Here is a 27,901-nt window from a genome sequence, read left to right as displayed (position 1 = left end):
CACTGGCATCAGTATGTAATTTTTTTATTGCATGCGCTTCAGTGTTCAATAGTGAATGCTACATGTGCTTGCGCACAAAGCAAGAAGAAATTAAAGTGCTGGCTGGTCGCTGTCAAAACACAGCTGCCAGTCCCAGCATTGCGATCCCCAGGAATCTGTTCAGGGACTGAAGAGAAGGTAATTGCGGGCTGTAAACGGTCTGTGTGTCTGACTCTCCCCACCCCTGAAATTTGCGAGTTTATCTCAATAAAAGAAACAGAAATACCTAAATGTAATTCTTATGTTTTTATTTTTATTTTTTCAAATTTACATCCAGATAGTACTTCAGGTTCCCCCATACTGCCAGCTTCCCAATGGGTACCAATTTCAATAAGATGGTTTCATTTAACTTTTGGTTGCCATTTACATCTTCTCTTCATACTTTAGTGTTCCATTAAATGTCTCTTGAATAGAGTACATGTGGAAATGTACAAGCATGCTCCATATTTCCACTAGCATCACTAGAATGTTCCTGGAGCTCAATAGGTACACAACAGAAGAATAAACTCATTTATAATAATGCATTCAAAGTTCTTCAGATAGAGATTCATCAAGTGTAATAGCTGCACTGGCTTCCAAACTTTTCGTTTCAGAAACAAGACTTGTGGCTGGCATTTCTGGATCATCAATAGACTCACATGGGCAGCATCCTTCTACCATCTGCCCTTTTGCTTCCCGGTTTTCCAAAGAACTATGAAAGTCTACCAATATTACCACAAGTCGATATAGCTGTAGTAACACAATAAGACTGTTTTTTGCAGCAAAAAACACCAACATTTGGTTGGTTACATTGAAACAAGCCATAAGAATAATCCGACTTATAAGAAATGGACCATCTTGAATGAGTAGACTTATTCCAATGTTCCAAAGATCGGCACTGTATCTACAGAAGAGCAAACAAAGGTTCCTCTTGGTTGACGATCCTTGCTGACATCCAATATTTCTCACTATAAAACAAAAAAATAACAAATAATATAGTTAAAAATGTATGTGGCATTGGATTTTGCTCTGCCACTAAGTTAAAATATACAGTACTGTGCAAAAGTTTTTTAAGCAGGTTTCCAATTTTCAGGGGAAGTAATCATAATATCTCTTTCATTCGCTGCTTGTTTGCGTTGCTGACCAGTGTGCCTACACTCCTCAATGTTTCCCATTATTTGGTGCTACTTCATAAGAGCTTGGATAGCACATTTTGAAACCCCAGTTTACTTTGAAATCTTGGAGAGATGTTTCTGTTGCAGTATAACCATATTACAGTATGTCTTGTTGCTGTGCTCATTCTTTCCATGGTGTATGATCTGTGTCATGAAACAGTCTCCCACAAGCACACCTTTGTAGCAGAGTTTGGCTGTTCTTTTCCCCAGTCAAAATACAGTAATTTGCACTCTAATTGTAGAATTTATTTTAATCGACTTTCAGAAAAGACACGGTATATCATTTTTTCAACATAATCCCCTACTTTTGAATACAATTTGTTGTTGTTGTTGTAGGCAAGCTGTTTTTTATCGTCCCCAAAAATTTTTTTAAGCATGTGCTGTGAGTCACAATTGCAATTGAATTCTTCATACGGAAATTTTTTGACTCTCTCTTTAATTTTTAATTAATGGTATAATTGTTATGTTATTTTCAATGGTAGAGAGTATTATAGGCTGGGCTGTTCTTGTTGTCAAAAAACTAAAAGATCCAATAATAGCCCCACAGCTCAAGTGTGATCAGAGCCTCACTTGTCTTTTTTTTAAAAGTAACACGTACCAGCCAAGTCAAGTGGAAACTGCAACATACTCCATGTCCATACTCCAAGGATAGCACAGACTAATGTAGGGTTTTCTCTGCAAAAAAAAAAGGAAATATATGATTTAATTCTTGATAAATTACATATTTGCTGTATAAAAATAGCAGGAAAGTTTAACTTAATCCCTTAACCCCTTAAGCCCCGAGGGTGGTTTGCACGTTAATGACCGGGCCGATTTTTACAATTCTGACCACTGTCCATTTATGAGGTTATAACTCTGGAACGCTTCAACGAATCTTGGCGATTCTGACAATGTTTTCTCGTGACATATTGTACTTCATGATAGTAGTAAAATTTCTTCGATATAACTTGCGTTTATTTGTGAAAAAAAACAGAAATTTGGCAAAAATTTTGAAAATTTCGCAATTTTCCAACTTTGAATTTTGATGCCCTTAAATCACAGAGATTTGTCACACAAAATACTTAATAGATAACATTTCCCACATGTCTACTTTACATCAGCACAATTTTGGAACCCAAATTTTTTTTTCTTAAGGAGTTATAAGGGTTAAAAGTTGACCAGCAATTTCTCATTTTAAAAACACAATTTTTTTAAGGGGCCACATCTCATTTGAAGTCATTTTGAGGGGTCTATATGATAGAAAATACCCAAGTGTGACACCATTCTAAAAACTGCACCCCTCAAGGTGCTCAAAACCACATTCAAGAAGTTTATGAACCCTTCAGGTGTTTCACCGGAATTTTTGGAATGTTTAAATAAAAATGAACATTTAACTTTTTTTCACACAAAATTTATTTCAGCTTGTTGTACAATTTGTCCTGAGTACGCTGATACCCCATATGTGGGGGTAAACCACTGTTTGGGCGCATGGCAGAGCTCAGAAGGGAAGGAGCAAAATTTGAATTTTCAATGCAAAATTGACTGGAATTGAGATGGGATGCCATGTTGCGTTTGGAGAGCCCCTGATGTGCCTAAACATTGAAACCCCCCACAAGTGACACCATTTTGGAAAGTAGACCCCTTAAGGAACTTATCTAGATGTGTGGTGAGCACTTTGACCCAACAAGTGCTTCACAGAAGTTTATAATGCAGAGCCGTAAAAATAAAAAATCATATTTTTTCACAAAAATGATCTTTTCGCCCCCAATTTTTTATTTTCCCAAGGGTAAGAGAAGAAATTGGACCCCAAAAAGTTGTTGTACAATTTGTCCTGAGTACGCTGATACCCTATATGTGGGTGTAAACCACTGTTTGGGTGCATGGCAGAGCTCGGAAGGGAAGGAGCGCCGTTTGACTTTTCAATGCAAAATTGACTGGAATGGAGGTGGGACACCATGTCGCGTTTGGAGAGCCCCTGATGTGCCTAGACATTAAAACTCCCCACAAGTGACACCATTTTGGAAAGTAGACCCCCTAAGGAACTTATCTAGATGTGTTTTGAGAGCTTTGAACCCCCAAGTGTTTCACTACAGTTTATAACGCAGAGCTATGAAAATAAAAATTCTTTTTTTTTCACAAAATAGATTTTTTAGCCCCCAGTTTTGTATTTTCACAAGGGTAACAGTATAAATTGGACCCCAAAAGTTGTTGTCCAATTTGTCAAAAGTACGCTGTTACCCCATATGTTGGGATAAACCCCTGTATGGGCGCACGGGAGAGCTCGGAAGGGAAGGAGCACTGTTTTACTTTTTCAACGCAGAATTGGCTGGAATTGAGATCGGACGTCATGTCGCGTTTGGAGAGCCCCTGATGTGCCTAAACAGTGGAAACTCCCCAATTCTAACTGAAACCCTAATCCAAACACACTCCTAACCCTAATCTCAACGGTAACCCTAACGACACCCTTAACCCTGACACACCCCTAACTCTAATCCCAACCCTAATCCCAACTGTAAATGTAATCCAAACTCTGACCCTAACTTTAGCCCCAACCCTAACTTTAGCCCCAACCCTAACCCTAACTTTAGCCCCGACCCTAACTTTAGCCCCAACCCTAACCCTAACTTTAGCCCTAACCCTAACTTTAGCCCCAACCCTAACCCTAACTTTAGCTCCAACCCTAGCCCCAACCCTAACCCTAGCCCTAGCCCTAACCCTAGCCTTAACCCTATCCCTAGCCCTAACCCTAGCCATAACCCTAGCCATAACCCTTGCCCTAACCCTAACTCTAGCCCTAACCCTAGCCTGTTGTGAATTTGGATTCTGGGCTCCCCCGGTGGCTACTGGTGGAATTGAACTTGTGTCTTCATCTTCTCTGTTCACCTGTTCCCATCAAGATGTGGGAGTCGCTATATAACCTTGCTGCTCTGTTAGTTGCTTGCCGGTCAACAATGTTATCAGAAGCCTCTCTGTGCTTGTTCCTGCTCCTAGACAACTACTAGATAAGTTGGACTCTTGTCCATGTTTGTTTTTGCATTTTTGTTCCAGTTCACAGCTGTAGTTTCGTTACTGTGTCTGGAAAGCTCTTGTGAACAGGAATTGCCACTCTGGTGTTATGAGTTAATGCCAGACTTTTAAAGTAATTTCTGGATGGTGTTTTGATAGGGTTTTCAGCTGACCATGAAAGTGTCCTTTCTGTCTTCTGCTATGTAGTAAGTGGACCTCAAATTTGCTAAACCTATTTTCATACTACGTTTGTTATTTCATCTTAATTCACCGCCAATACATGTGGGGGGCCTCTGTCTCCTTTCGGGGTATTTCTCTAGAGGTGAGCTAGGACTAATATTTTCCTCTGCTAGCATTATTTAGTCCTCCGGCTGGTGCTGGGCATCTAGAATCAACGTAGGCATGCTACCCGGCCACTGCTAGTTGTGCGTTAGGTTTAGTTCATGGTCAGCTCAGTTCCCATCTTCCAAGAGCTAGTTCCTATATATGCTTATGCTATGTTCTCTTGCCATTGAGATCATGACAGTTTGACCGGCCATCTAAAGGGTTAAAATCCTTGGCTGAGAAAGGAGAGAAATAAGTAGTCTGCTGAAATTTTTTTTTTTTTTTTCTCTCCTTCTAATCTTTGAATGGCTCTGTGTCCACCTGTTTGTAATGGATCTTCAGAGTGTAACTGCAGGTTTGAATAATCTCGCCACGAAGGTACAAAATTTGCAAGATTTTGTTTGTCATGCACCTGTATCTGAGCCGAGAATTCCTTTGCCGGAATTTTTCTCGGGGAATAGATCTGGGTTTCAGAATTTTCGAAATAATTGCAAATTATTTTTGTCCCTGAAATCTCGCTCTGCCGGAGACCCTGCACAGCAGGTCAGGATTGTGATTTCCTTGCTCCGGGGCGACCCTCAAGACTGGGCTTTTTCATTGACACCAGGGGATCCTGCGTTGCTCAATGTGGATGCGTTTTTTCTGGCCTTGGGGTTGCTTTATGACGAACCTCATTTGGAGCTTCAGGCAGAAAAAACTTTGATGTCCCTATCTCAGGGGCAAGATGAAGCGGAAATTTACTGCCAAAGATTCCGTAAATGGTCTGTGCTTACTCAGTGGAATGAGTGCGCCCTGGCGGCGACTTTCAGAGAGGGTCTCTCTGATGCCATTAAGGATGTTATGGTGGGGTTCCCTGTGCCTGCGGGTCTGAATGAGTCCATGACAATGGCTATTCAGATCGATAGGCGTTTGCGGGAGCGCAAACCAGTGCACCATCTGGCGGTGTCCACTGAGAAGTCGCCAGAGAGTATGCAGTGTGATAGAATTCTGTCCCGAAGCGAGCGGCAGAATTTTAGACGGAAAAATGGGTTGTGTTTCTATTGTGGTGATTCTACTCATGTTATATCAGCATGCTCTAAGCGCACTAAAAAGCTTGGTAAATCTGTTTCCATTTGCACCTTACCGTCTAAGTTTATTCTATCTGTGACCCTGATTTGCTCTTTGTCATCTATTACCACGGACGCCTATGTCGACTCTGGCGCCGCTTTGAGTCTTATGGATTGGTCCTTTGCCAAACGCTGTGGGTATGATTTAGAGCCTTTGGAGACTCCTATTCCTCTGAAGGGGATTGACTCCACCCCATTGGCTAATAATAAACCACAATACTGGACACAAGTAACTATGCGTATTAATCCGGATCACCAGGAGATTATTCGCTTTCTGGTGCTGTATAATCTACATGATGATTTGGTACTAGGATTGCCTTGGCTGCAATCTCACAACCCAGTCCTCGACTGGAGAGCTATGTCTGTGTTGAGCTGGGGATGTAAGGGGGCTCATGGGGATTTACCTGTGGTTTCCATTTCATCATCTATTCCCTCTGAAATTCCTGAGTTCCTGTCTGACTATCGTGACGTCTTTGAAGAATCCAAGCTTGGTTCGTTACCTCCGCACCGAGAGTGCGATTGTGCCATAGATTTAATCCCGGGTAGTAAATACCCAAAGGGTCGTTTATTTAATCTGTCTGTGCCTGAACATGCTGCTATGCGAGAATATATAAAGGAGTCCTTGGAAAAGGGACATATTCGTCCATCGTCATCTCCCTTAGGAGCCGGTTTTTTCTTTGTGTCAAAAAAAGACGGCTCTTTGAGACCATGTATTGATTATCGGCTTTTGAATAAAATCACTGTTAAATATCAATACCCATTGCCGTTGCTGACTGATTTGTTTGCTCGCATAAAGGGGGCCAAGTGGTTCTCTAAGATTGACCTTCGTGGGGCGTATAATTTGGTGCGAATCAGGCAGGGGGATGAGTGGAAAACCGCATTTAATACGCCCGAGGGCCACTTTGAGTATTTAGTGATGCCTTTTGGTCTTTCAAATGCTCCGTCAGTTTTCCAGTCCTTTATGCATGATATTTTTCGCGATTATTTGGATAAATTTATGATTGTGTATCTGGATGATATTCTGATTTTTTCGGATGACTGGGACTCTCATGTCCAGCAAGTCAGGAGGGTTTTTCAGGTTTTGCGGTCTAATTCTTTGTGTGTGAAGGGTTCTAAGTGTGTTTTCGGGGTACAGAGGATTTCCTTTTTGGGATATATTTTTTCCCCCTCTTCCATTGAAATGGATCCTGTCAAGGTTCAAGCTATTTGTGATTGGACGCAGCCCTCTTCTCTTAAGAGTCTTCAGAAATTTTTGGGCTTTGCTAACTTTTATCGTCGATTTATTGCTGGTTTTTCGGATATTGCTAAGCCATTGACCGATTTGACTAAGAAGGGTGCTGATGTTGCTGATTGGTCCCCTGATGCTGTGGAGGCCTTTCGGGAGCTTAAGCGCCGTTTTTCCTCTGCCCCTGTGTTGCGTCAGCCTGATGTTGCTCTACCTTTTCAGGTTGAGGTCGACGCTTCTGAGATCGGAGCTGGGGCAGTGTTGTCGCAGAAAAGTTCTGACTGCTCCGTGATGAGGCCTTGTGCCTTCTTTTCCCGTAAATTTTCGCCCGCTGAGCGGAATTATGATTTTGGGAATCGGGAGCTTTTGGCCATGAAGTGGGCTTTTGAGGAGTGGCGCCATTGGCTTGAGGGGGCCAGACATCAGGTGGTGGTATTGACTGACCACAAAAATTTGATTTATCTTGAGACCGCCAGGCGCCTGAATCCTAGACAGGCGCGCTGGTCATTATTTTTCTCTCGGTTTAATTTTGTGGTGTCATACCTACCGGGTTCTAAGAATGTTAAGGCGGATGCCCTTTCTAGGAGTTTTGAGCCTGACTCGCCTGGTAACTCTGAGCCCACAGGTATCCTTAAGGATGGAGTGGTATTGTCAGCCGTTTCTCCAGACCTGCGGCGGGCCTTGCAGGAGTTTCAGGCGGATAGACCTGATCGTTGCCCACCTGATAAACTGTTTGTTCCTGATGATTGGACCAGTAGAGTCATCTCTGAGGTTCATTCTTCTGCGTTGGCAGGTCATCCTGGCATTTTTGGTACCAGGGATTTGGTGGCAAGGTCCTTCTGGTGGCCTTCCCTGTCACGAGATGTGCGAGGCTTTGTGCAGTCTTGTGACGTTTGTGCTCGGGCCAAGCCTTGTTGTTCTCGGGCTAGTGGATTATTGTTGCCCTTGCCTATTCCTAAGAGGCCTTGGACGCACATCTCGATGGATTTTATTTCAGATCTGCCTGTTTCTCAGAAGATGTCTGTCATCTGGGTGGTGTGTGACCGTTTCTCTAAGATGGTCCATTTGGTTCCTCTGCCCAAGTTGCCTTCTTCTTCCGAGTTGGTTCCTCTGTTTTTTCAAAATGTTGTTCGTTTGCATGGTATTCCTGAGAATATCGTTTCTGACAGAGGGACCCAATTCGTGTCTAGATTTTGGCGGGCATTCTGTGCTAGGATGGGCATAGATTTATCTTTTTCGTCCGCTTTCCATCCTCAGACGAATGGCCAGACCGAGCGGATTAATCAGACCCTGGAGACATATCTGAGGTGTTTTGTGTCTGCTGACCAGGATGATTGGGTTGCTTTTTTGCCATTGGCGGAGTTCGCTCTCAATAATCGGGCCAGCTCTGCCACTTTGGTGTCCCCGTTTTTCTGTAATTCGGGGTTTCATCCTCGATTTTCCTCTGGTCAGGTGGAATCTTCGGATTGTCCTGGAGTGGATGCTGTGGTGGAGAGATTGCATCAGATCTGGGGGCAGGTGGTGGACAATTTGAGGTTGTCCCAGGAGAAGACTCAGCTTTTTGCCAACCGCCACCGTCGTGTTGGTCCTCGGCTTTGTGTTGGGGATTTGGTGTGGTTGTCTTCTCGTTTTGTCCCTATGAGGGTCTCTTCTCCTAAGTTTAAGCCTCGGTTCATCGGCCCGTATAAGATATTGGAGATTCTTAACCCTGTTTCCTTCCGTTTGGACCTCCCTGCATCCTTTTCTATTCATAATGTTTTTCATCGGTCATTATTGCGCAGGTATGAGGTACCGGTTGTGCCTTCCGTTGAGCCTCCTGCTCCGGTGTTGGTTGAGGGTGAGTTGGAGTACATTGTGGAGAAAATCTTAGACTCTCGTGTTTCCAGACGGAGACTCCAGTATCTGGTCAAGTGGAAGGGATACGGCCAGGAGGATAATTCTTGGGTGAATGCATCTGATGTTCATGCCTCTGATCTGGTTCGTGCCTTTCATAGGGCCCATCCTGATCGCCCTGGTGGTTCTGGTGAGGGTTCGGTGCCCCCTCCTTGAGGGGGGGGTACTGTTGTGAATTTGGATTCTGGGCTCCCCCGGTGGCTACTGGTGGAATTGAACTTGTGTCTTCATCTTCTCTGTTCACCTGTTCCCATCAAGATGTGGGAGTCGCTATATAACCTTGCTGCTCTGTTAGTTGCTTGCCGGTCAACAATGTTATCAGAAGCCTCTCTGTGCTTGTTCCTGCTCCTAGACAACTACTAGATAAGTTGGACTCTTGTCCATGTTTGTTTTTGCATTTTTGTTCCAGTTCACAGCTGTAGTTTCGTTACTGTGTCTGGAAAGCTCTTGTGAACAGGAATTGCCACTCTGGTGTTATGAGTTAATGCCAGAGTTTTAAAGTAATTTCTGGATGGTGTTTTGATAGGGTTTTCAGCTGACCATGAAAGTGTCCTTTCTGTCTTCTGCTATGTAGTAAGTGGACCTCAAATTTGCTAAACCTATTTTCATACTACGTTTGTTATTTCATCTTAATTCACCGCCAATACATGTGGGGGGCCTCTGTCTCCTTTCGGGGTATTTCTCTAGAGGTGAGCTAGGACTAATATTTTCCTCTGCTAGCATTATTTAGTCCTCCGGCTGGTGCTGGGCATCTAGAATCAACGTAGGCATGCTACCCGGCCACTGTTAGTTGTGCGTTAGGTTTAGTTCATGGTCAGCTCAGTTCCCATCTTCCAAGAGCTAGTTCCTATATATGCTTATGCTATGTTCTCTTGCCATTGAGATCATGACACTAGCCCTAATCCTAATGGGAAAATGGAAATAAATAATTTTTTTTTATTTTATTATTTTTCCATAACTAAGGGGGTGATGAAGGGGGGTTTGATTTACTTTTATAGCGTTTTTTTATAGCGGATTTTTATGATTGGCAGCTGTCACACACTAAAAGACGATTTTTATAGCAAAAAAGTTTTTGCGCCTCCACATGTTGAGACCTATGATTTTTCCATATTTTGGTCCACAGAGTCATGTGAGGTCTTGTTTTTTGCGGGACGAGTTGACGTTTTTATTGGTAACATTTTCGGGCACGTGACATATTTTGATCGCTTTTTATTCCGATTTTTGTGAGGCAGAATGACCAAAAACCAGCTATTCATGAATTTCTTTTGAGGAGGGCATTTATACCGTTCTGCGTTTGGTAAAATGGATAAAGCAGTTTTATTCTTCGGGTCAGTACGATTACAGCGATACCTCATTTACATATTTTTTAATGTTTTGTCGCTCTTATACGATAAAAACTATTTTATAGAAAAAATAATTATTTTGGCATCGCTTTATTCTGAAAATTATAACTTTTTTATTTTTTTGCTGATGATGCTGTATGGTGGCTCATTTTTTGTGGGACAAGATGACGTTTTCAGCGGTACCATGGTTATTTATATCTGTCTTTTTGATCGCGTGTTATTCCACTTTTTGTTCGGCGGTATGATAATAAAGTGTTGTTTTCTGCCTCGTTTTTTTTTTTATTTTTTTTGCGGTGTTCACTGAAGGGGTTAACTAGTGGGACAGTTTTATAGGTTGGGTCGTTACGGATGCTGCGATACTAAATATGTGTACTTTTATTTTTTTTTATTTAGATAAAGAAATGTATTTATGGGAATAGTATTTTTTTTTCTTTATTTAGGAATTTATTTATTTTTTTTTACACATGTGGAAATTTTTTTTTTAACTTTTTTACTTTGTCCCAGGCGGGGACATCACAGATCGCTGATCTGACAGTTTGCACAGCACTCTGTCAGATCGGCGATCTGACTTACAGCGCTCTTGGCTTACCAGCGCCTGCTCTGAGCTCTGAGCTCTTGGTAAGCCACCTCCCTACAGAACCTGGATGCAGCCCCACGGCCATTTTGGATCCGGGGACTGCAGGGAGAGGAGGTAAGAGAGGCTCGGAGCAACGCGATCACATCGCATTGCTCCGAGGGTCTCAGGGAAGCCCGCAGGGAGCCCCCTCCCTGCGCGATGCTTCCCTATACCGCCGGAACACTGCGATCATGTTTGATCGCAGTGAGCCGGGGGTTTATGTGCCGGGGCGGTCCGTGACCGCTCCTGGCACATAGTGCCGGATGTCAGCTGCGATAGTCAGCTGACACCCAGCCGCGATCGGCCGCGCTCCCCCCGTGAGCGCGGCCGATCGCATATGACGTACTATCCCATCAGTGGGAATTAAGGCCCACCCCACCTTGACGGGATAGTACGTCATATGGGATTAAGGGTTAATGACCAATGACAGACATGAGCAGCACGGAAAAAGGTGCGAGGACCCATGGCATCGGTCCCCACACTCAGATGGCTGCACCTCTTGCCTGATCACAGCAGTAGCTCACCACTGTTAGTGGCTGAGCTCCTGCATCAACAGCCAGGGACAAATGGCTAAATATGCGAACGAGAGTGATTACAACATTTAGGAGGCATGGACAGGTAGGGAGCTCCCTCTGTCATCAAATCGGCTCCCTTGTGATGTCATTGTGGTGGCCCAATCGTTACCATGGTGACCCGGGGTTGGCATGACGACCCCTCGTCAGCAATCAAAGCTCAAAGCATGGTCTAAGAAGCTTTCTATACAGGTATAATGCTTTGCAAAGTGAAAAAAGTGAAAGTCCCGCAGAGACAATAAGTAAAAAAAGTTTAGAAAAGTAAAAAAAATTGGTAAAAATACATTAAAAATTATAAAAATATATATATTATACCAACAAATACACAAAAGCTGAAATACAGTTCCATCAGCAGAAAAATTTAAAATTTATAGATTTCAGAATACAGCGATACAAAAATAATTATTTTTTCTATAAATGTTTTTATTGTGTAAAAGCTTCAAAACATAAAAAAATTATATAAATGAGGTATCGCTGCAATCGTACTGACTAAAGCTGCCTTATCAATTTTACCACATGCAAAATAGCTTTAAAAAATCCCCAAAAAAACAATTCCTGAATTGCTGGTTTTTGTTCATTCTGTCTCCCAAAAACTGGACTAGAAAGTTATCAAAAAATGTCATGTGCCCAAAAATAGTGCCAATAAAAACGTCAACTCATCCCGCAAAAAAAAAGCCCTTACATGACTCTGTCAGCAGAAATATGGAAAAATTATAGCTCTCAAAATATGGGGCTGCAAGTTTTTGCAAAAAAAAGCATCTTTTAGTCAAACAGAAAAACTCAATATAAATCTGGCATTGCTGCAATTGCACTGACCAGAAGAATAAAGTTGTCAAGTAAATTATACCACACGACACGAGGAATGGCATGAAAAATAAATAAAACCAATTCTTCACCTGCTGTTGATTTTTTCATTCTGTGTCACAAACATCGCAGTAAGGCTCAGCGCACATTTGTCCTGCGATGTGCGCTGAGCACTTACATCGGGGCTTTGGTGTAAATCTCTAGAGTACAGAATTCAGATGTAAACCCAACGGAAGATTCCCTACAGTGAGGTTCTGTGGACGAAGTCTGGCCTTTGATCCGGTGGTGAAGAGAGACAAGACAGGGTCCAGAGTAACTCTGCCGCCTCATTACAAAGAATGGATATCTTGGGGGTTTCAACTGAATCACGTCAAATGTTGATTTACATGGAATCCCCAATGTAAGTGCTCAGCATAGAGCGCCAGATAAAAGTTATTCGAAATGTTAGGTAAAATGTTCCCAACAAAAGCTTCAACTCAATCCACAAAAAAGCAAGTCCTCACTCAGGTCTGTCAATGGAAATATAGGGGGCTTCTATGTTACTGGTGGTACAAATGCTCTTGAAAAATGCTATGGTTCCTCCCAAAAATTCAGCAAATTCTGCACTGCCAAATCCAAATGTCCTGCACCCTTCTGAGCACCACAGTGTGCATAAACCACATTGAGCATCCATATATTTGGTAAGGGTATAATTTACAAAATAGGGGTCAAAAGAGGAGGGTTTTCTGCTCTTCTAGCACTTAGATGCTATGTTTATGGAGTCCAAAACAGTAGATACACTAACGAACATACAGCCAATAATAAGTGAATAATTATAACAACTAATGTCACCAGAAGACACAACCACAAACAAGTGCATATATCCACATAAATACAGCAATAGAAAAGGAAATAATCCTCAATATTCAGCAAAATTTGGATGGCCCTCCATTTCAACCATATAAAAATCAAGCAGTATCGATTTCAAATAATGATATAAAAAAGGGGAACCATCTCACCTCATATTCCTTTGTTCATCATATCGAGGGACAATATCCCTTAAAAACAGGTGCCATATAAGTAGGGGAGGCAATTAATACTTTTGTCCATACATTACCCCACGTCGATCATCAGTCTGCAAACGTCATGTCACCCCAGAATTTAGGCTTCCCAACGCGTTTCTAAGACTCATCAGGGGAAGATGTAGAAATAGAAGAAATCGGGTGTCGCACCATCATAATATGTGGACACCCATCATAACAAATGGGGGAAAAGGAATCTCGAACCTGTTGTGATGCTGACGGTTAAATAGACTGCCACCGGTCCTGTTTTTGACTCTATTGTCCTCAGTTTTTAAGGATTTTCAATTAAAGGTTAGATTTTAACTTATTAGTCCCACCCTGCTTAATTTAAACTATTTTTGGATTGGTGGACATAGTCTAATTAGAAGCGCACATGACCAGAAGCCATCTTCAGAACTTCCGGTCATGCGCAGTGCGTCTCTGAAGCCAGAAGTGTACACCCAGCTCTTGGTCTGCAAATGGCACATATATTGTCCTTACACAGGGGCCCTTTTCCGTCCTTTTCAGTTAGAATAGGACATGTGCACAATATCTGCTGACCATGCACGATATCTGGCAAGCATCAGTAGGGTCTCACAACTCTGACGCAGAACCCTATTGACAATATCATGTCCTTGCGCATGCTATAAATCAAATTTAAGGAACTGCTCCGGCAGGCAATTGTAAACATATAACAATATGCCAATATGAAAATAAAAATATATGTATAAAATAAATAAAAAAAATATTAAAATATTAGAAAATTTATAAAACTATATACATTCCCTGTAAACTACAACCCCCACTTTATTCATTGTTTTTTTTTTCTTGGCAACTTGTCTCTAGTGCAGTTATCACACATTTTTTTTAGCAGATATCATCTAGATGGTTTCTAGCAAGTAAAGCTTTCATGCCCAACTATAATAAGGCAATGACTTGATAACTGGTGTTAGAAAATGCTTTCAGGACTTTTATCTTAAATGCATTGTGCCGGCACTTTGCCAAATTTCAAAATGATCAAGCTTTCTCAGTCTGCAGGTTTCTGTATTGATTCTGTCTGAAGAACAAAATCCACTCGTATATAAAGCCTTTAGCACATGATGAAAAACAGATTGTTAGTTCCACATCAAACACCCAGGGCCAAAAATCCTCTTGCACAGAAATCATTTGTTCGTAATTTTTATTAATAGAAGTGTTAAAATAAATATGACGGGTTCTCCATCTTTAGATGGATTTAATCATCGACTACTAGGGTTGAGCGACTTTCATTTTTTTAAGATCGAGTAGGGTTTTGGGAAACCCGATTTTGTCCAGAGTCGAGTCGAGTGCAGTCGGCCGATTATCGCTAAAAGTCGGGGATCGACCGAAACACGAAACCCAATGCAAGTCAATGGGGAAGCATAGTCGGCAGTGAGTGGAGGCCAGGAAAACACCTACAGTGCCCATTTTAATGCCAAAAACATCCATTCTTGTTTCTGAAGCTTGTCAATCTTAATTAACTTTATAATAATAGTTGGGCATAGGGAATTGGGGGTCATTTGGCAAAAGTTGTGGGGGGAGTAGGGCCGGCTCAAGTTTTTCGTGGGCCCAGGAAATGCGGACTACGTCACGGCGGTGTTGCAGGGAAAGGTAATTATTTAAAAGTTGCAAGTGCTGTGATCCTGAGCAAGCAGGGGGGGGGCCCACTCGTTCGCATTGCCACTGGCACAGGGCCCCTCAAAGTACGGCGGTGTGTTTGCATGGCGGGGGCGCCTCCCACCAGCAGCGACACTTTTGCGTACTCTGAGGGGCCCTGTGCCAGTGACGTCGCCAACGAGTATGCCCCCCCACCTGATGAAGGAACCTGCACTTTCATCTGCACCTTCCTCTTTGTCCCTGTGTAAGGTGGTATAACATGCGGGAAGGGGAACCTTACTTTCAGCAGGGACAGATTCTGGCTGTGTAGAGTACAAGGGGAATGTAGTGGTCTCGGTCAATGTACCAGCAGACTCATTTAGCAGTGGCTGGGCAATGGGCAGGATGAGGAGGAAACAGATATAGGGCCAAAGAATAAAGTAGGCTACATGCAGTTCAAAATTGGTAACAGGACTAAACAGGCGGCATTGCTTTGTTCAGTGGAGTAGCAAACCCAAGAGCAGCAGACACTGTTTCAAGGGCCTAACCACACTAGTAGGCCAAATGCAGTTTAATATCTGATAGTATAGGGCGAAAGCCAGAATGTGGAAGCTCAGCTTTGTTCAGTTGAGGACAACACCAGGGAGGGGCAGACACCTTTAGTAGGCCGGAAAAGCCTATTGCATTTTTTAAAATGGTAATTTGGAGCAGAAGGTTGAAGCTCAGCTTTATTTAGTTGAGGGCAACACCAGGGAGGGGCAGAAGCCGTTAGTAGGCCCTAACCACCTTTTTTTTTTTTAAAACCACATAATGAGAGCCGGAAGGTTGAAGCTCAGCTTTATTTAGTTGAGGACAACACCAGGGAGGGGCAGAAGCCGTTAGTAGGCCCTAACCACCTTTTTTTTTTTTAAAACCACATAATGAGAGCCGGAAGGTTGAAGCTCAGCTTTATTTAGTTGAGGACAACACCAGGGAGGGGCAGAAGCCGTTAGTAGGCCCTAACCACCTTTTTTTTTTTTAAAACCACATAATGAGAGCCGGAAGGTTGAAGCTCAGCTTTATTTAGTTGAGGACAACACCAGGGAGGGGCAGAAGCCGTTAGTAGGCCCTAACCACCTTTTTTTTTTTTAAAACCACATAATGAGAGCCGGAAGGTTGAAGCTCAGCTTTATTTAGTTGAGGACAACACCAGGGAGGGGCAGAAGCCGTTAGTAGGCCCTAACCACCTTTTTTTTTTTTAAAACCACATAATGAGAGCCGGAAGGTTGAAGCTCAGCTTTATTTAGTTGAGGACAACACCAGGGAGGGGCAGAAGCCGTTAGTAGGCCCTAACCACCTTTTTTTTTTTTAAAACCACATAATGAGAGCCGGAAGGTTGAAGCTCAGCTTTATTTAGTTGAGGACAACACCAGGGAGGGGCAGAAGCCGTTAGTAGGCCCTAACCACCTTTTTTTTTTTTAAAACCACATAATGAGAGCCGGAAGGTTGAAGCTCAGCTTTATTTAGTTGAGGACAACACCAGGGAGGGGCAGAAGCCGTTAGTAGGCCCTAACCACCTTTTTTTTTTTTAAAACCACATAATGAGAGCCGGAAGGTTGAAGCTCAGCTTTATTTAGTTGAGGACAACACCAGGGAGGGGCAGAAGCCGTTAGTAGGCCCTAACCACCTTTTTTTTTTTTAAAACCACATAATGAGAGCCGGAAGGTTGAAGCTCAGCTTTATTTAGTTGAGGACAACACCAGGGAGGGGCACACAGACAGACTCCTTTAGTAGGCCTGAAAAGCCTATTGCATTTTTCAAAATGGTAATTTGGAGCAGAAGGTTGAAGCTCAGCTTTATTTAGTTGAGGGCAACACCAGGGAGGGGCAGAAGCCGTTAGTAGGCCCTAACCAAAGTTGAAGGCCAAATGCAGTTTAATTTCTGATACTATAGGCCGAAAGCCAGAAGGTGGAAGTTCCGATTTAGACAGTGGAGCACAATTTGAATTAGGGACTGCAGACAGACTTAGTAGGCTGTCCCCTGTGGACCATGCATCCACCACATTAACCCATTGCGCCGTAATGGACACGTAATCTTCCGTGGCCATGCCTACAGGTCCATGCGTCTGTTGTCAGGTGCACCTTTGTACTCACAGATTGCCAGAGTGCATGGACAATGCGGTCTTCTACATGCTGGTGGAGGGTTGGGATGGCTTTTCTCGCAAAAGAAGTGTCGACTGGTTAGCTTGTAGCGTGGTACAGCGTAGTCCATCATGGCCTTATTAATAGTAAATAAAATATATAACTAGGCTCTATGAACTTTTAAATAGGTTCCAGGGGTACACGGGCAGCATTGGTGTGGTCAGTGGAGGAGTATTGCAAGTAGGGGCTGCAGACAGGCTATCAAAGGCCTAAAATAACAAACAGTAGGCAGTCATGGCAGTTTTACATCGGTTACATGGATACACAGGCAGGCACTCCAGGCAGCATTGTGGTCAGTGGAGGAGTATTGCAAGTAGGGGCCGCAGACAGGCTATCAAAGGCCTAAAATAACAAACAATAGGCTCATTGCAGTTTTACAGCGGTTACATGGATACACAGGCAGCTTGGTGGTGGTGAGTGGAGGAGTATTTAAAGTAGGGACCGCAGACAGGCTTCAAAGGCCTAACATAAGAAAATGGGCTGGCTGTAGGCACTTTATAATTGGTTCCAGGGGTACACGGGCAGCAGTGGTCTGGTCAGTGGAGGAGTATTTAAAGTAGGGACCGCAGACAGGCTTCAAAGGCCTAACATAAGAAAATGGGCTGGCTGTAGGCACTTTATAATTGGTTCCAGGGGTACACGGGCAGCAGTGGTCTGGTCAGTGGAGGAGTATTTAAAGTAGGGACCGCAGACAGGCTTCAAAGGCCTAACATAAGAAAATGGGCTGGCTGTAGGCACTTTATAATTGGTTCCAGGGGTACACGGGCAGCAGTGGTCTGGTCAGTGGAGGAGTATTTAAAGTAGGGACCGCAGACAGGCTTCAAAGGCCTAACATAAGAAAATGGGCTGGCTGTAGGCACTTTATAATTGGTTCCAGGGGTACACGGGCAGCAGTGGTCTGGTCAGTGGAGGAGTATTTAAAGTAGGGACCGCAGACAGGCTATCAAAGGCCTAACATAACAAACAATAGGCTCATGATGGCAGTTTCACAGCGGTTACATGGATACACGGGCAGGCAGCTTGGTGGTGAGTGGAGGAGTATTTAAAGTAGGGACCGCAGACAGGCTATCAAAGGCCTAAAATAACAAACAATAGGCTCATGGCAGTTTCACAGCGGTTACATGGATACACGGGCAGGCAGCTTGGTGGTGGTGAGTGGAGGAGTATTTAAAGTAGGGACCGCAGACAGGCTTCAAAGGCCTAACATAAGAAAATGGGCTGGCTGTAGGCACTTTATAATTGGTTCCAGGGGTACACGGGCAGCAGTGGTCTGGTCAGTGGAGGAGTATTTAAAGTAGGGACCGCAGACAGGCTATCAAAGGCCTAAAATAACAAACAATAGGCTCATGGCAGTTTTACAGCGGTTACATGGATACACAGGCAGCTTGGTGGTGAGTGGAGGAGTATTTAAAGTAGGGACCGCAGACAGGCTATCAAAGGCCTAAAATAACAAACAATAGGCTCATGGCAGTTTCACAGCGGTTACATGGATACACGGGCAGGCAGCTTGGTGGTGGTGAGTGGAGGAGTATTTAAAGTAGGGACCGCAGACAGGCTTCAAAGGCCTAACATAAGAAAATGGGCTGGCTGTAGGCACTTTATAATTGGTTCCAGGGGTACACGGGCAGCAGTGGTCTGGTCAGTGGAGGAGTATTTAAAGTAGGGACCGCAGACAGGCTATCAAAGGCCTAACATAACAAACAATAGGCTCATGATGGCAGTTTCACAGCGGTTACATGGATACACGGGCAGGCAGCTTGGTGGTGAGTGGAGGAGTATTTAAAGTAGGGACCGCAGACAGGCTATCAAAGGCCTAACATAAGAAAATGGGCTGGCTGTAGGCACTTTATAATTGGTTCCAGGGGTACACGGGCAGCAGTGGTCTGGTCAGTGGAGGAGTATTTAAAGTAGGGACCGCAGACAGGCTATCAAAGGCCTAACATAACAAACAATAGGCTCATGATGGCAGTTTCACAGCGGTTACATGGATACACGGGCAGGCAGCTTGGTGGTGAGTGGAGGAGTATTTAAAGTAGGGACCGCAGACAGGCTATCAAAGGCCTAAAATAACAAACAATAGGCTCATGGCAGTTTCACAGCGGTTACATGGATACACGGGCAGGCAGCTTGGTGGTGGTGAGTGGAGGAGTATTTAAAGTAGGGACCGCAGAAAGGCTTCAAAGGCCTAACATAAGAAAATGGGCTGGCTGTAGGCACTTTATAATTGGTTCCAGGGGTACACGGGCAGCAGTGGTCTGGTCAGTGGAGGAGTATTTAAAGTAGGGACCGCAGACAGGCTTCAAAGGCCTAACATAAGAAAATGGGCTGGCTGTAGGCACTTTATAATTGGTTCCAGGGGTACACGGGCAGCAGTGGTCTGGTCAGTGGAGGAGTATTTAAAGTAGGGACCGCAGACAGGCTATCAAAGGCCTAACATAACAAACAATAGGCTCATGGCAGTTTCACAGCGGTTACATGGATACACGGGCAGGCAGCTTGGTGGTCAGTGGAGGAGTATTTAAAGTAGGGACCGCAGACAGGCTATCAAAGGCCTAAAATAACAAACAATAGGCTCATGGCAGTTTTACAGCGGTTACATGGATACACAGGCAGCTTGGTGGTGAGTGGAGGAGTAGTGCAAGGAGTGTCTGTCCCAGTACTCCCAAAATATAAATAGATGTTAATGTCTCGCAAAACAACCAAAACAAAAAAAAAAGGTGGCATACTTAGGTACAGGGGTGGGCTCATCTACTGAGTTTCTGACATTGTAATTTGGCAGTAACTATTTAATGGTGCCAATATAGGACACAGACACAGACTACTTTAAGTTGCATCATAGATGTCTACAAATTTGTATTGTCAGTGCCAGACATTGAATGATGTCAGCGAATAGACTAAAGATTGGTGGAGCTGTGCGACATAATTTTGCACGTGGTAGAGCACATTTTGAGCTGGGGTAGGGGGGAACTCTCTTGAGGCCGGCGGGACCGCCCCAGGGCCCCTCATGTTACAACGGTGTGTCTGACGTTGGGTGCGCACCACCACCGCCAGAGACACTACATTGTACTATGAGGGACCCAGTAGCAATGCCGTCAACCAAAAGCGAGCACACCCACCTCTTCAGACAAACAGCAGTCTCACGGGTGCTTGCGCCAAGTCGCGATACCACGGCCCCGTGTGGGGAGTTTTGCCATTTAGGGAGGTGTAAACATGTCGTATGCTGTACAATCAGCTGCAGCAAATTAGACATTAGAAAAGTAATTCACAGGCAAGAGCTTTTCATAGGAAAGCTAGGTGTCGGCCGGGCAAGGTGTGGCAAAAGATTTCGAAATCCAGTTGTGGTTCATTTTAATGAATGTTAGATCGTCAACATTTTGGGTAGCCAGACGAGTCCTTTTTTCGGTTAATATTGAACCTGCAGCACTGAATACTCTTTCTGATAGGACACTTGCTGCCGGGCAAGCAAGCTCCTGCAATGCATATTCTGCCAATTCTGGCCAGGTGTCTAATTTGGAGGCCCAGTAATCAAATGGGAATGACGGTTGAGGGAGAACATCGATAAGGGATGAAAAATAGTTAGTAACCATACTGGACAAATGTTGTCTCCTGTCACTTTCAATTGATGCAGCAGTACCTGTCCTGTCTGCGGTCATAGCAAAATCACTCCACAACCTGGTCAGAAAACCCCTCTGTCCAACGCCACTTCTGATGTGTGCACCCCTAACACTCCTAGTCTGCTGCCCCCTGGAGCTTGTGTGAGAACGATCACGTGCGCTGTGTGCTGGGAATGCCTGAAGCAAACGGTCAACAAGAGTTGATTGTTTGGTTGCTAATATTAGTTCCAAGTTCTCATGTGGCATAATATTTTGCAATTTGCCTTTATAGCGTGGATCAAGGAGGCAGGCCAACCAGTAATCGTCATCGTTCATCATTTTCGTAATGCGTGTGTCCCTTTTTAGGATACGTAAGGCATAATCCGCCATGTGGGCCAAAGTTCCAGTTGTCAAATCTCCGGTTGTGATTGGTTGAGGGGCAGTTGCAGGCAAATCTACGTCACTTGTGTCCCTCAAAAAACCAGAACCCGGCCGTGACACGCAACCAATTTCCTGTGCCCCCGTGAAAGTTTCCGCATTAAAAATATACTCATCCCCATCATCCTCCTCGTCCTCCACCTCCTCTTCGCCCGCTACCTCGTCCTGTACACTGCCCTGACCAGACAATGGCTGACTGTCATCAAGGCTTCCCTCTTCCTCTGGTGCAGACGCCTGCTCCTTTATGTGCGTCAAACTTTGCATCAGCAGACGCATTAGGGGGATGCTCATGCTTATTACGGCGTTGTCTGCACTAACCAGCCGTGTGCATTCCTCAAAACACTGAAGGACTTGACACATGTCTTGTATCTTCGACCACTGCACACCTGACAACTCCATGTCTGCCATCCTACTGCCTGCCCGTGTATCCTCCCACAAATAAATAACAGCACGCCTCTGTTCGCACAGTCTCTGAAGCATGTGCAGTGTTGAGTTCCACCTTGTTGCAACGTCTATGATTAGGCGATGCTGGGGAAGGTTCAAAGACCGCTGATAGGTCTGCATACGGCTGGCGTGTACAGGCGAACGTCGGATATGTGAGCAAAGTGCACGCACTTTGAGGAGCAGGTCGGAGAACCCAGGATAAGTTTTCAATAAGCACTGCACCACCAGGTTTAAGGTGTGAGCCAGGCAAGGAATGTGTTTCAGTTGGGAAAGGGAGATGGCAGCCATGAAATTCCTTCCGTTATCACTCACTACCTTGCCTGCCTCAAGATCTACTGTGCCCAGCCACGACTGCGTTTCTTGTTGCAAGAACTCGGACAGAACTTCCGCGGTGTGTCTGTTGTCGCCCAAACACTTCATAGCCAATACAGCCTGCTGACGCTTGGCAGTAGCTGGCCCATAATGGGACAACTGGTGTGCAACAGTGTCATCTGCCGATGGAGTGGTTGGCCGACTGCGTTCTGTGGAAGAGCTGTAGCTTCTGCAGGAGGACGAGGAGGAGGAGGAGGGGGTGCGAACGCCTACAGCCAACTGTTTCCTAGACCGTGGGCTAGGCACAACTGTCCCTAAATTGATGTCGCCTGTGGACCCTGCATCCACCACATTCACCCAGTGTGCCGTGATGGACACATAACGTCCCTGGCCATGCCTACTGGTCCATGCATCTGTAGTCAGGTGCACCTTTGTACTCACAGATTGCCTAAGTGCATGGACGATGCGCTGTTTAACATGCTGGTGCAGGGCTGGGATGGCTTTTCTGGAAAAAAAGTGTCGACTAGGTAGCTCGTATCGTGGTTCAGCGTACTCCATCAGGGCTTTAAAAGCTTCGCTTTCAACTAAACGGTAGGGCATCATCTCTAACGAGATTAGTCTAGCTATGTGGGCGTTAAAACCCTGTGTACGCGGATGCGAGGATAAGTACTTCCTTTTTCTAACCAGAGTCTCATGTAGGGTGAGCTGGACTGGAGAGCAGGAGATCGTGGAACTTTCGGGTGTGCCGGTGTACATGGCAGACTGAGAGACGGTTGGAGACGGTATTGTTTCCGCCGGTGCCCTAGATGCAATATTTCCTCCTACTAAACTGGTGATTCCCTGACCCTGACTGCTTTTGGCTGGCAAAGAAACCTGCACAGATACTGCCGGTGGTGCGGAAAATGGTGGCCTTACAGTGACGGAAGGGATGTTGCGTTGCTGACTAGCTTCATTGGCCGAGGGTGCTACAACCTTAAGGGACGTTTGGTAGTTAGTCCAGGCTTGAAAATGCATGGTGGTTAAGTGTCTATGCATGCAACTAGTATTTAGACTTTTCAGATTCTGACCTCTGCTTAAGCTAGTTGAACATTTTTGACAGATGACTTTGCGCTGATCAGTTGGATGTTGTTTAAAAAAATGCCAGACTGCACTCTTCCTAGACTCGGATCCCTTTTCAGGGATTGCAGACTGAGCTTTAACCGGATGGCCACGCTGTCCTCCAACAGGTTTTGGCTTTGACACGCGTTTTGGGCCAGATACGGGCCCGGCAGATGGAACCTGTTGCGATGTTGATGCCTGCTGCGGCCCCTCCTCCACCTCCGCTTCTGAACTACTGCCGCCTGCACCCTGTTCCCCCAATGGCTGCCAATCGGGGTCAATAACTGGGTCATCTATTACCTCCTCTTCGAGCTCGTGTGCAACTTCGTCTGTGTCACTGTGTCGGTCGGTGGTATAGCGTTCGTGGCGGGGCAACATAGTCTCATCAGGGTCTGATTGTGGATCTGTACCCTGAGAGGGCAATGTGGTGGTCTGAGTCAAAGGAGCAGCATAGTACTCTGGCTGTGGCTGTGCATCAGTGCACTCCATGTCAGAATCTACTTGTAATGGGCATGGCCTGTTAAATGTTTCACTTTCTAAGCCAGGGACGGTATGTGTAAAGAGCTCCATGGAGTGACCCGTTGTGTCGCCTGCTGCATCCTTCTCTCTTGTTGTAGTTTTTGCTGAGGAGGACAAGGAAGCGACTTGTCCCTGACCGTGAACATCCACAAGCGACGCGCTGCTTTTACATTTACCAGTTTCGGAAGAGGAGGCAAAAGAGCTAGAGGCTGAGTCTGCAATGTAAGCCAAAACTTGCTGTTGCTGCTCAGCCTTTAAAAGCGGTTTTCCTACTCCCAGAAAAGAGAGCGTTCGAGGCCTTGTGTAGCCTGACGACGAAACTGGCTCCACAGCTCCAGACTTAGGTGGAATATTTTTATCCCCACGACCACCTGATGCTCCACTACCACTACCATCATTACCAGCTGACAATGAACGCCCACGACGACCTCTTGCACCAGACTTCCTCATTGTTTAAAAATCGTAACCAAACTAACTTTATTTGTTGCTGTCAAACAACTTACACGGTGAGCTATAACTTCAGTATGATTTCAATATCCCTTAACAGGTTGGTGAGACCACAAGGAAAATCAGGCACAATGTTACACACTCTGTTTTCTGTGACACCAAATCACAGAGATGACACACACGCAGGACTGTCACTCAAGCACTAATGTCAATATTAATCTCCCACCTAATTTATTTTTTTTTTTTTCTCTGTGAGACTTTAGAAACCAAATAATATTTAAAAAAAAAACAAAAAAACAAGGCTTTCTATGGCCCACTGAATGAGAGATGGCACGCACAGGAGTGGCACACAAGCCCTGACTGAGGCCAATATTTTTCTCCCACTGATTGATGTAGTGTTTTTGTGTTGAGGTTGATTTTAAAACACAAATGAAGGAAAAAAATAAAAAGGCTTTCTATGGCCCACAATTAGAGAGAGAGGTGGCACACCCAGGAGTCAAGACTGGCACACAAGCTGAAATGGCAATATTACTCTCCCACTGTTTTTTTATGTTTTTTTTTTTTATTTTCAGGGAGACTTTAGAAACCAAATAATATTAAAAAAAAAACAAAAAAACAAGGCTTTCTATGGCCCACTGAATGAGAGGGAGAGAGGTGGCACACCCAGGAGTCAAGACTGGCACACAAGCTGAAATGGCAATATTACTCTCCCACTGTTTTTTTATGTTTTTTTTTTTTATTTTCAGGGAGACTTTAGAAACCAAATAATATTAAAAAAAAAACAAAAAAACAAGGCTTTCTATGGCCCACTGAATGAGAGGGAGAGAGGTGGCACACCCAGGAGTCAAGACTGGCACACAAGCTGAAATGGCAATATTACTCTCCCACTGTTTTTTTATGTATTTTTTTTTTTTATTTTCAGGGAGACTTTAGAAACCAAATAATATTAAAAAAACCAAAAAATAAATAGGCTTTCTATGGCCCACTGAATGAAAGGGAGAGAGGTGGCACACCCAGGAGTCAAGACTGGCACACAAGCTGAAAGGGCAATATTACTCTCCCACTGTTTTTTTATGTATTTTTTTTTTTTATTTTCAGGGAGACTTTAGAAACCAAATAATATTAAAAAAACCAAAAAATAAATAGGCTTTCTATGGCCCACAATTAGAGAGAGAGGTGGCACACCCAGGAGTCAAGACTGGCACACAAGCTGAAATGGCAATATTACTCTCCCACTGTTTTTTTATGTTTTTTTTTTTTATTTTCAGGGAGACTTTAGAAACCAAATAATATTAAAAAAAAAACAAAAAAACAAGGCTTTCTATGGCCCACTGAATGAGAGGGAGAGAGGTGGCACACCCAGGAGTCAAGACTGGCACACAAGCTGAAATGGCAATATTACTCTCCCACTGTTTTTTTATGTTTTTTTTTTTTATTTTCAGGGAGACTTTAGAAACCAAATAATATTAAAAAAAAAACAAAAAAACAAGGCTTTCTATGGCCCACTGAATGAGAGGGAGAGAGGTGGCACACCCAGGAGTCAAGACTGGCACACAAGCTGAAATGGCAATATTACTCTCCCACTGTTTTTTTATGTATTTTTTTTTTTTATTTTCAGGGAGACTTTAGAAACCAAATAATATTAAAAAAACCAAAAAATAAATAGGCTTTCTATGGCCCACTGAATGAAAGGGAGAGAGGTGGCACACCCAGGAGTCAAGACTGGCACACAAGCTGAAAGGGCAATATTACTCTCCCACTGTTTTTTTATGTATTTTTTTTTTTTATTTTCAGGGAGACTTTAGAAACCAAATAATATTAAAAAAAAAAAAAAAAAAAAAAATAGGCTTGCTATAGCCCACTGAATGAGAGATAGCACACACAGCAGTGGCACACAAGCCCTGACTGAGGCCAATATTTTTCTCCCACTGATTGATGTAGTGTTTTTGTGTTGAGGTAGATTTTAGAACACAAATCACGGAAAAAATAAATAGGCTTTCTATGGCCCACTGAATGAAAGGGAGAGAGGTGGCACACCCAGGAGTCAAGACTGGCACACAAGCTGAAAGGGCAATATTACTCTCCCACTGTTTTTTTATGTATTTTTTGTTTTTTCAGGGAGACTTTAGAAACCCAATAATATTTAAAAAAAAAAATAAATAGGCTTTCTATGGCCCACTGAATGAGAGGGAGAGAGGTGGCACACCCAGGAGTCAAGACTGGCACACAAGCTGAAAGGGCAATATTATTCTCCCACTGTTTTTTTAGGTTTTTTTTTTTTTTTTCAGGGAGAATTAGAAACCAAATAATATTAAAAAAAAAAAAAAAAAATAGGCTTGCTATAGCCCACTGAATGAGAGATAGCACACACAGCAGTGGCACACAAGCCCTGACTGAGGCCAATATTTTTCTCCCACTGATTGATGTACTGTTTTTGTGTTGAGGTAGATTTTAGAACACAAATCACGGAAAAAATAAATAGGCTTTCTATGGCCCACTCAGTGAGAGATGGCACACACAGGGATGGCACTGTAGCAGAAATGCCAATCTTAATCTCCCACAAAAAAAAAAAACAAAAAAAAAAAAAAAACTGTCCTACAATTACTATCTCCCTGCAGTAATGTAAGCCAGGTATGGCAGGCAGCAATAGGAGTGGACTGATGCACAAATTAAATAAAAAGTGTGGAAAAACAGAAAAGATAGCTGTGCAGAAAGGAAGGAACAAGAGGATATGTGCTTTGAAAAAAGCAGTTGGTTTCCACAGTGGCGTACACACAGCAATACAGCTATCACGGAGCCTTCTAGGGCAGCCCAATGAGCTACAGCGCTGAGGGGAAAAAAAAAAAAAAATAGCTTCCACAGTCCCTGCACACCGAAGGTGGTGTTGGACAGTGGAAATCGCTGCAGCACAAGCGGTTTGGTGGTTAGTGGACCCTGCCTAACGCTCTCCCTGCTTCTGATGAAGCGGCAGCAACCTGTCCCTAAGCTCAGATCAGCAGCAGTAAGATGGCGGTCGGCGGGAACGCCCCTTTATAGCCCCTGTGACGCCGCAGACAGCAAGCCAATCACTGCAATGCCCTTCTCTAAGATGGTGGGGACCAGGATCTATGTCATCACGCTGCCCACACTCTGCGTTCACCTTCATTGGCTGAGAAATGGCGCTTTTCGCGTCATTGAAACGCGACTTTGGCGCGAAAGTCGCGTACCGCATGGCCGACAAGCACAGGGGTCGGATCGGGTTTCATGAGACGCCGACTTAGCCAAAAGTCGGCGACTTTTGAAAATGATCGACCCGTTTCGCTCAACCCTATCGACTACATTGATGATTTACAGGTCGACTATATCTGGATCACATTCCTTACTGTCTGTAATGGTTTGTTGCTGTGTGAAGTATAAACTGTGGCAAGGTCTCGGTCTACTCTATGTGAATGTTGTGTTTTTGGCTTCTCCCCAGGCTATCGTCACTTTAATATCAACTTCAAAGTACAAAAGATGAGATGAAAACAAACTGCATGAACAGATTAGTCATTTTATCGTTAAATGGCCTCGTCTCACAGCAAGTAATAGGTAAACAAGTTAAACACATATAATCCTTGTTAGCTTCACTGAATCGCACTGAATTTATTTACACCAGTTATAAGCAATTTTCCTTTAAATGTCATTTTAAGAAAAGTTTGAACTTTGTCTTCTCTTTGCCCATCAGTAACAAAAGCCGACATAGACTTATTTTTTACAGTAAGATGGTAAAAACACAAAATAGTAAGGAAAGACTCTTACATATCAATTTTTCTGGATCTATTTCTTTGTCAACTAAGCTAAGACTGAGATTTAACTAGAACTTTACTGAAAACATGGTGTGATAGCAGGTCCTACTTTTGTCACACTCACAAGGGTCCATGAGGGGCTGGTATATGATGAGTTTCTTAGTTATGTTTAGAAGATCAGAGAAATCAAAAGTTGTTTTTTTTTATAATAATTCCTGGACATTGGGGCTGCAAAGTTAGTCCAAAGTATACATATATGGATATTGGGCTATTGATGTCAATAATTTAATGTTTTCAACTACTGTTTTTTTTCTTGACTCATTTTCTACATATTACAGCTCTGGCAAAAATTAAGAGACCACCACATCAAAACCCTGTCATGGGCAGCCCA

At 43.8% G+C, this 27,901-nt stretch overlaps 1 protein-coding gene across 3 annotated transcripts in view; it reads right to left on the bottom strand.

The window, feature by feature from the left end:
• Nucleotides 1–290: 290 nt before the first annotated feature.
• TMEM26 (transmembrane protein 26) overlaps nt 291–27,901 on the bottom strand; it is a 159,009-nt gene continuing 131,398 nt past the window's right edge. For 2 of the 3 annotated variants that reach the window (XM_077258783.1, XM_077258785.1), the window contains exons 5-6: nt 1,792–1,868; nt 292–986 (exon numbers count right to left, since the gene is read on the bottom strand). In XM_077258783.1, the coding sequence (XP_077114898.1) occupies nt 565–986; nt 1,792–1,868 (499 nt within the window). In that variant the 3' untranslated portion in view covers nt 292–564. Of the gene's footprint in view, nt 987–1,791; nt 1,869–27,901 lie in introns of all 3 variants that reach the window. The other variant, XM_077258784.1, reaches the window with a different exon arrangement.

The sequence above is a fragment of the Ranitomeya variabilis genome, chromosome 4, assembly GCF_051348905.1.
Source record: "Ranitomeya variabilis isolate aRanVar5 chromosome 4, aRanVar5.hap1, whole genome shotgun sequence".
Classification (NCBI taxonomy): Eukaryota; Metazoa; Chordata; class Amphibia; order Anura; family Dendrobatidae; genus Ranitomeya; species Ranitomeya variabilis.
This window is presented reverse-complemented; position numbering and strand designations above follow the sequence as displayed.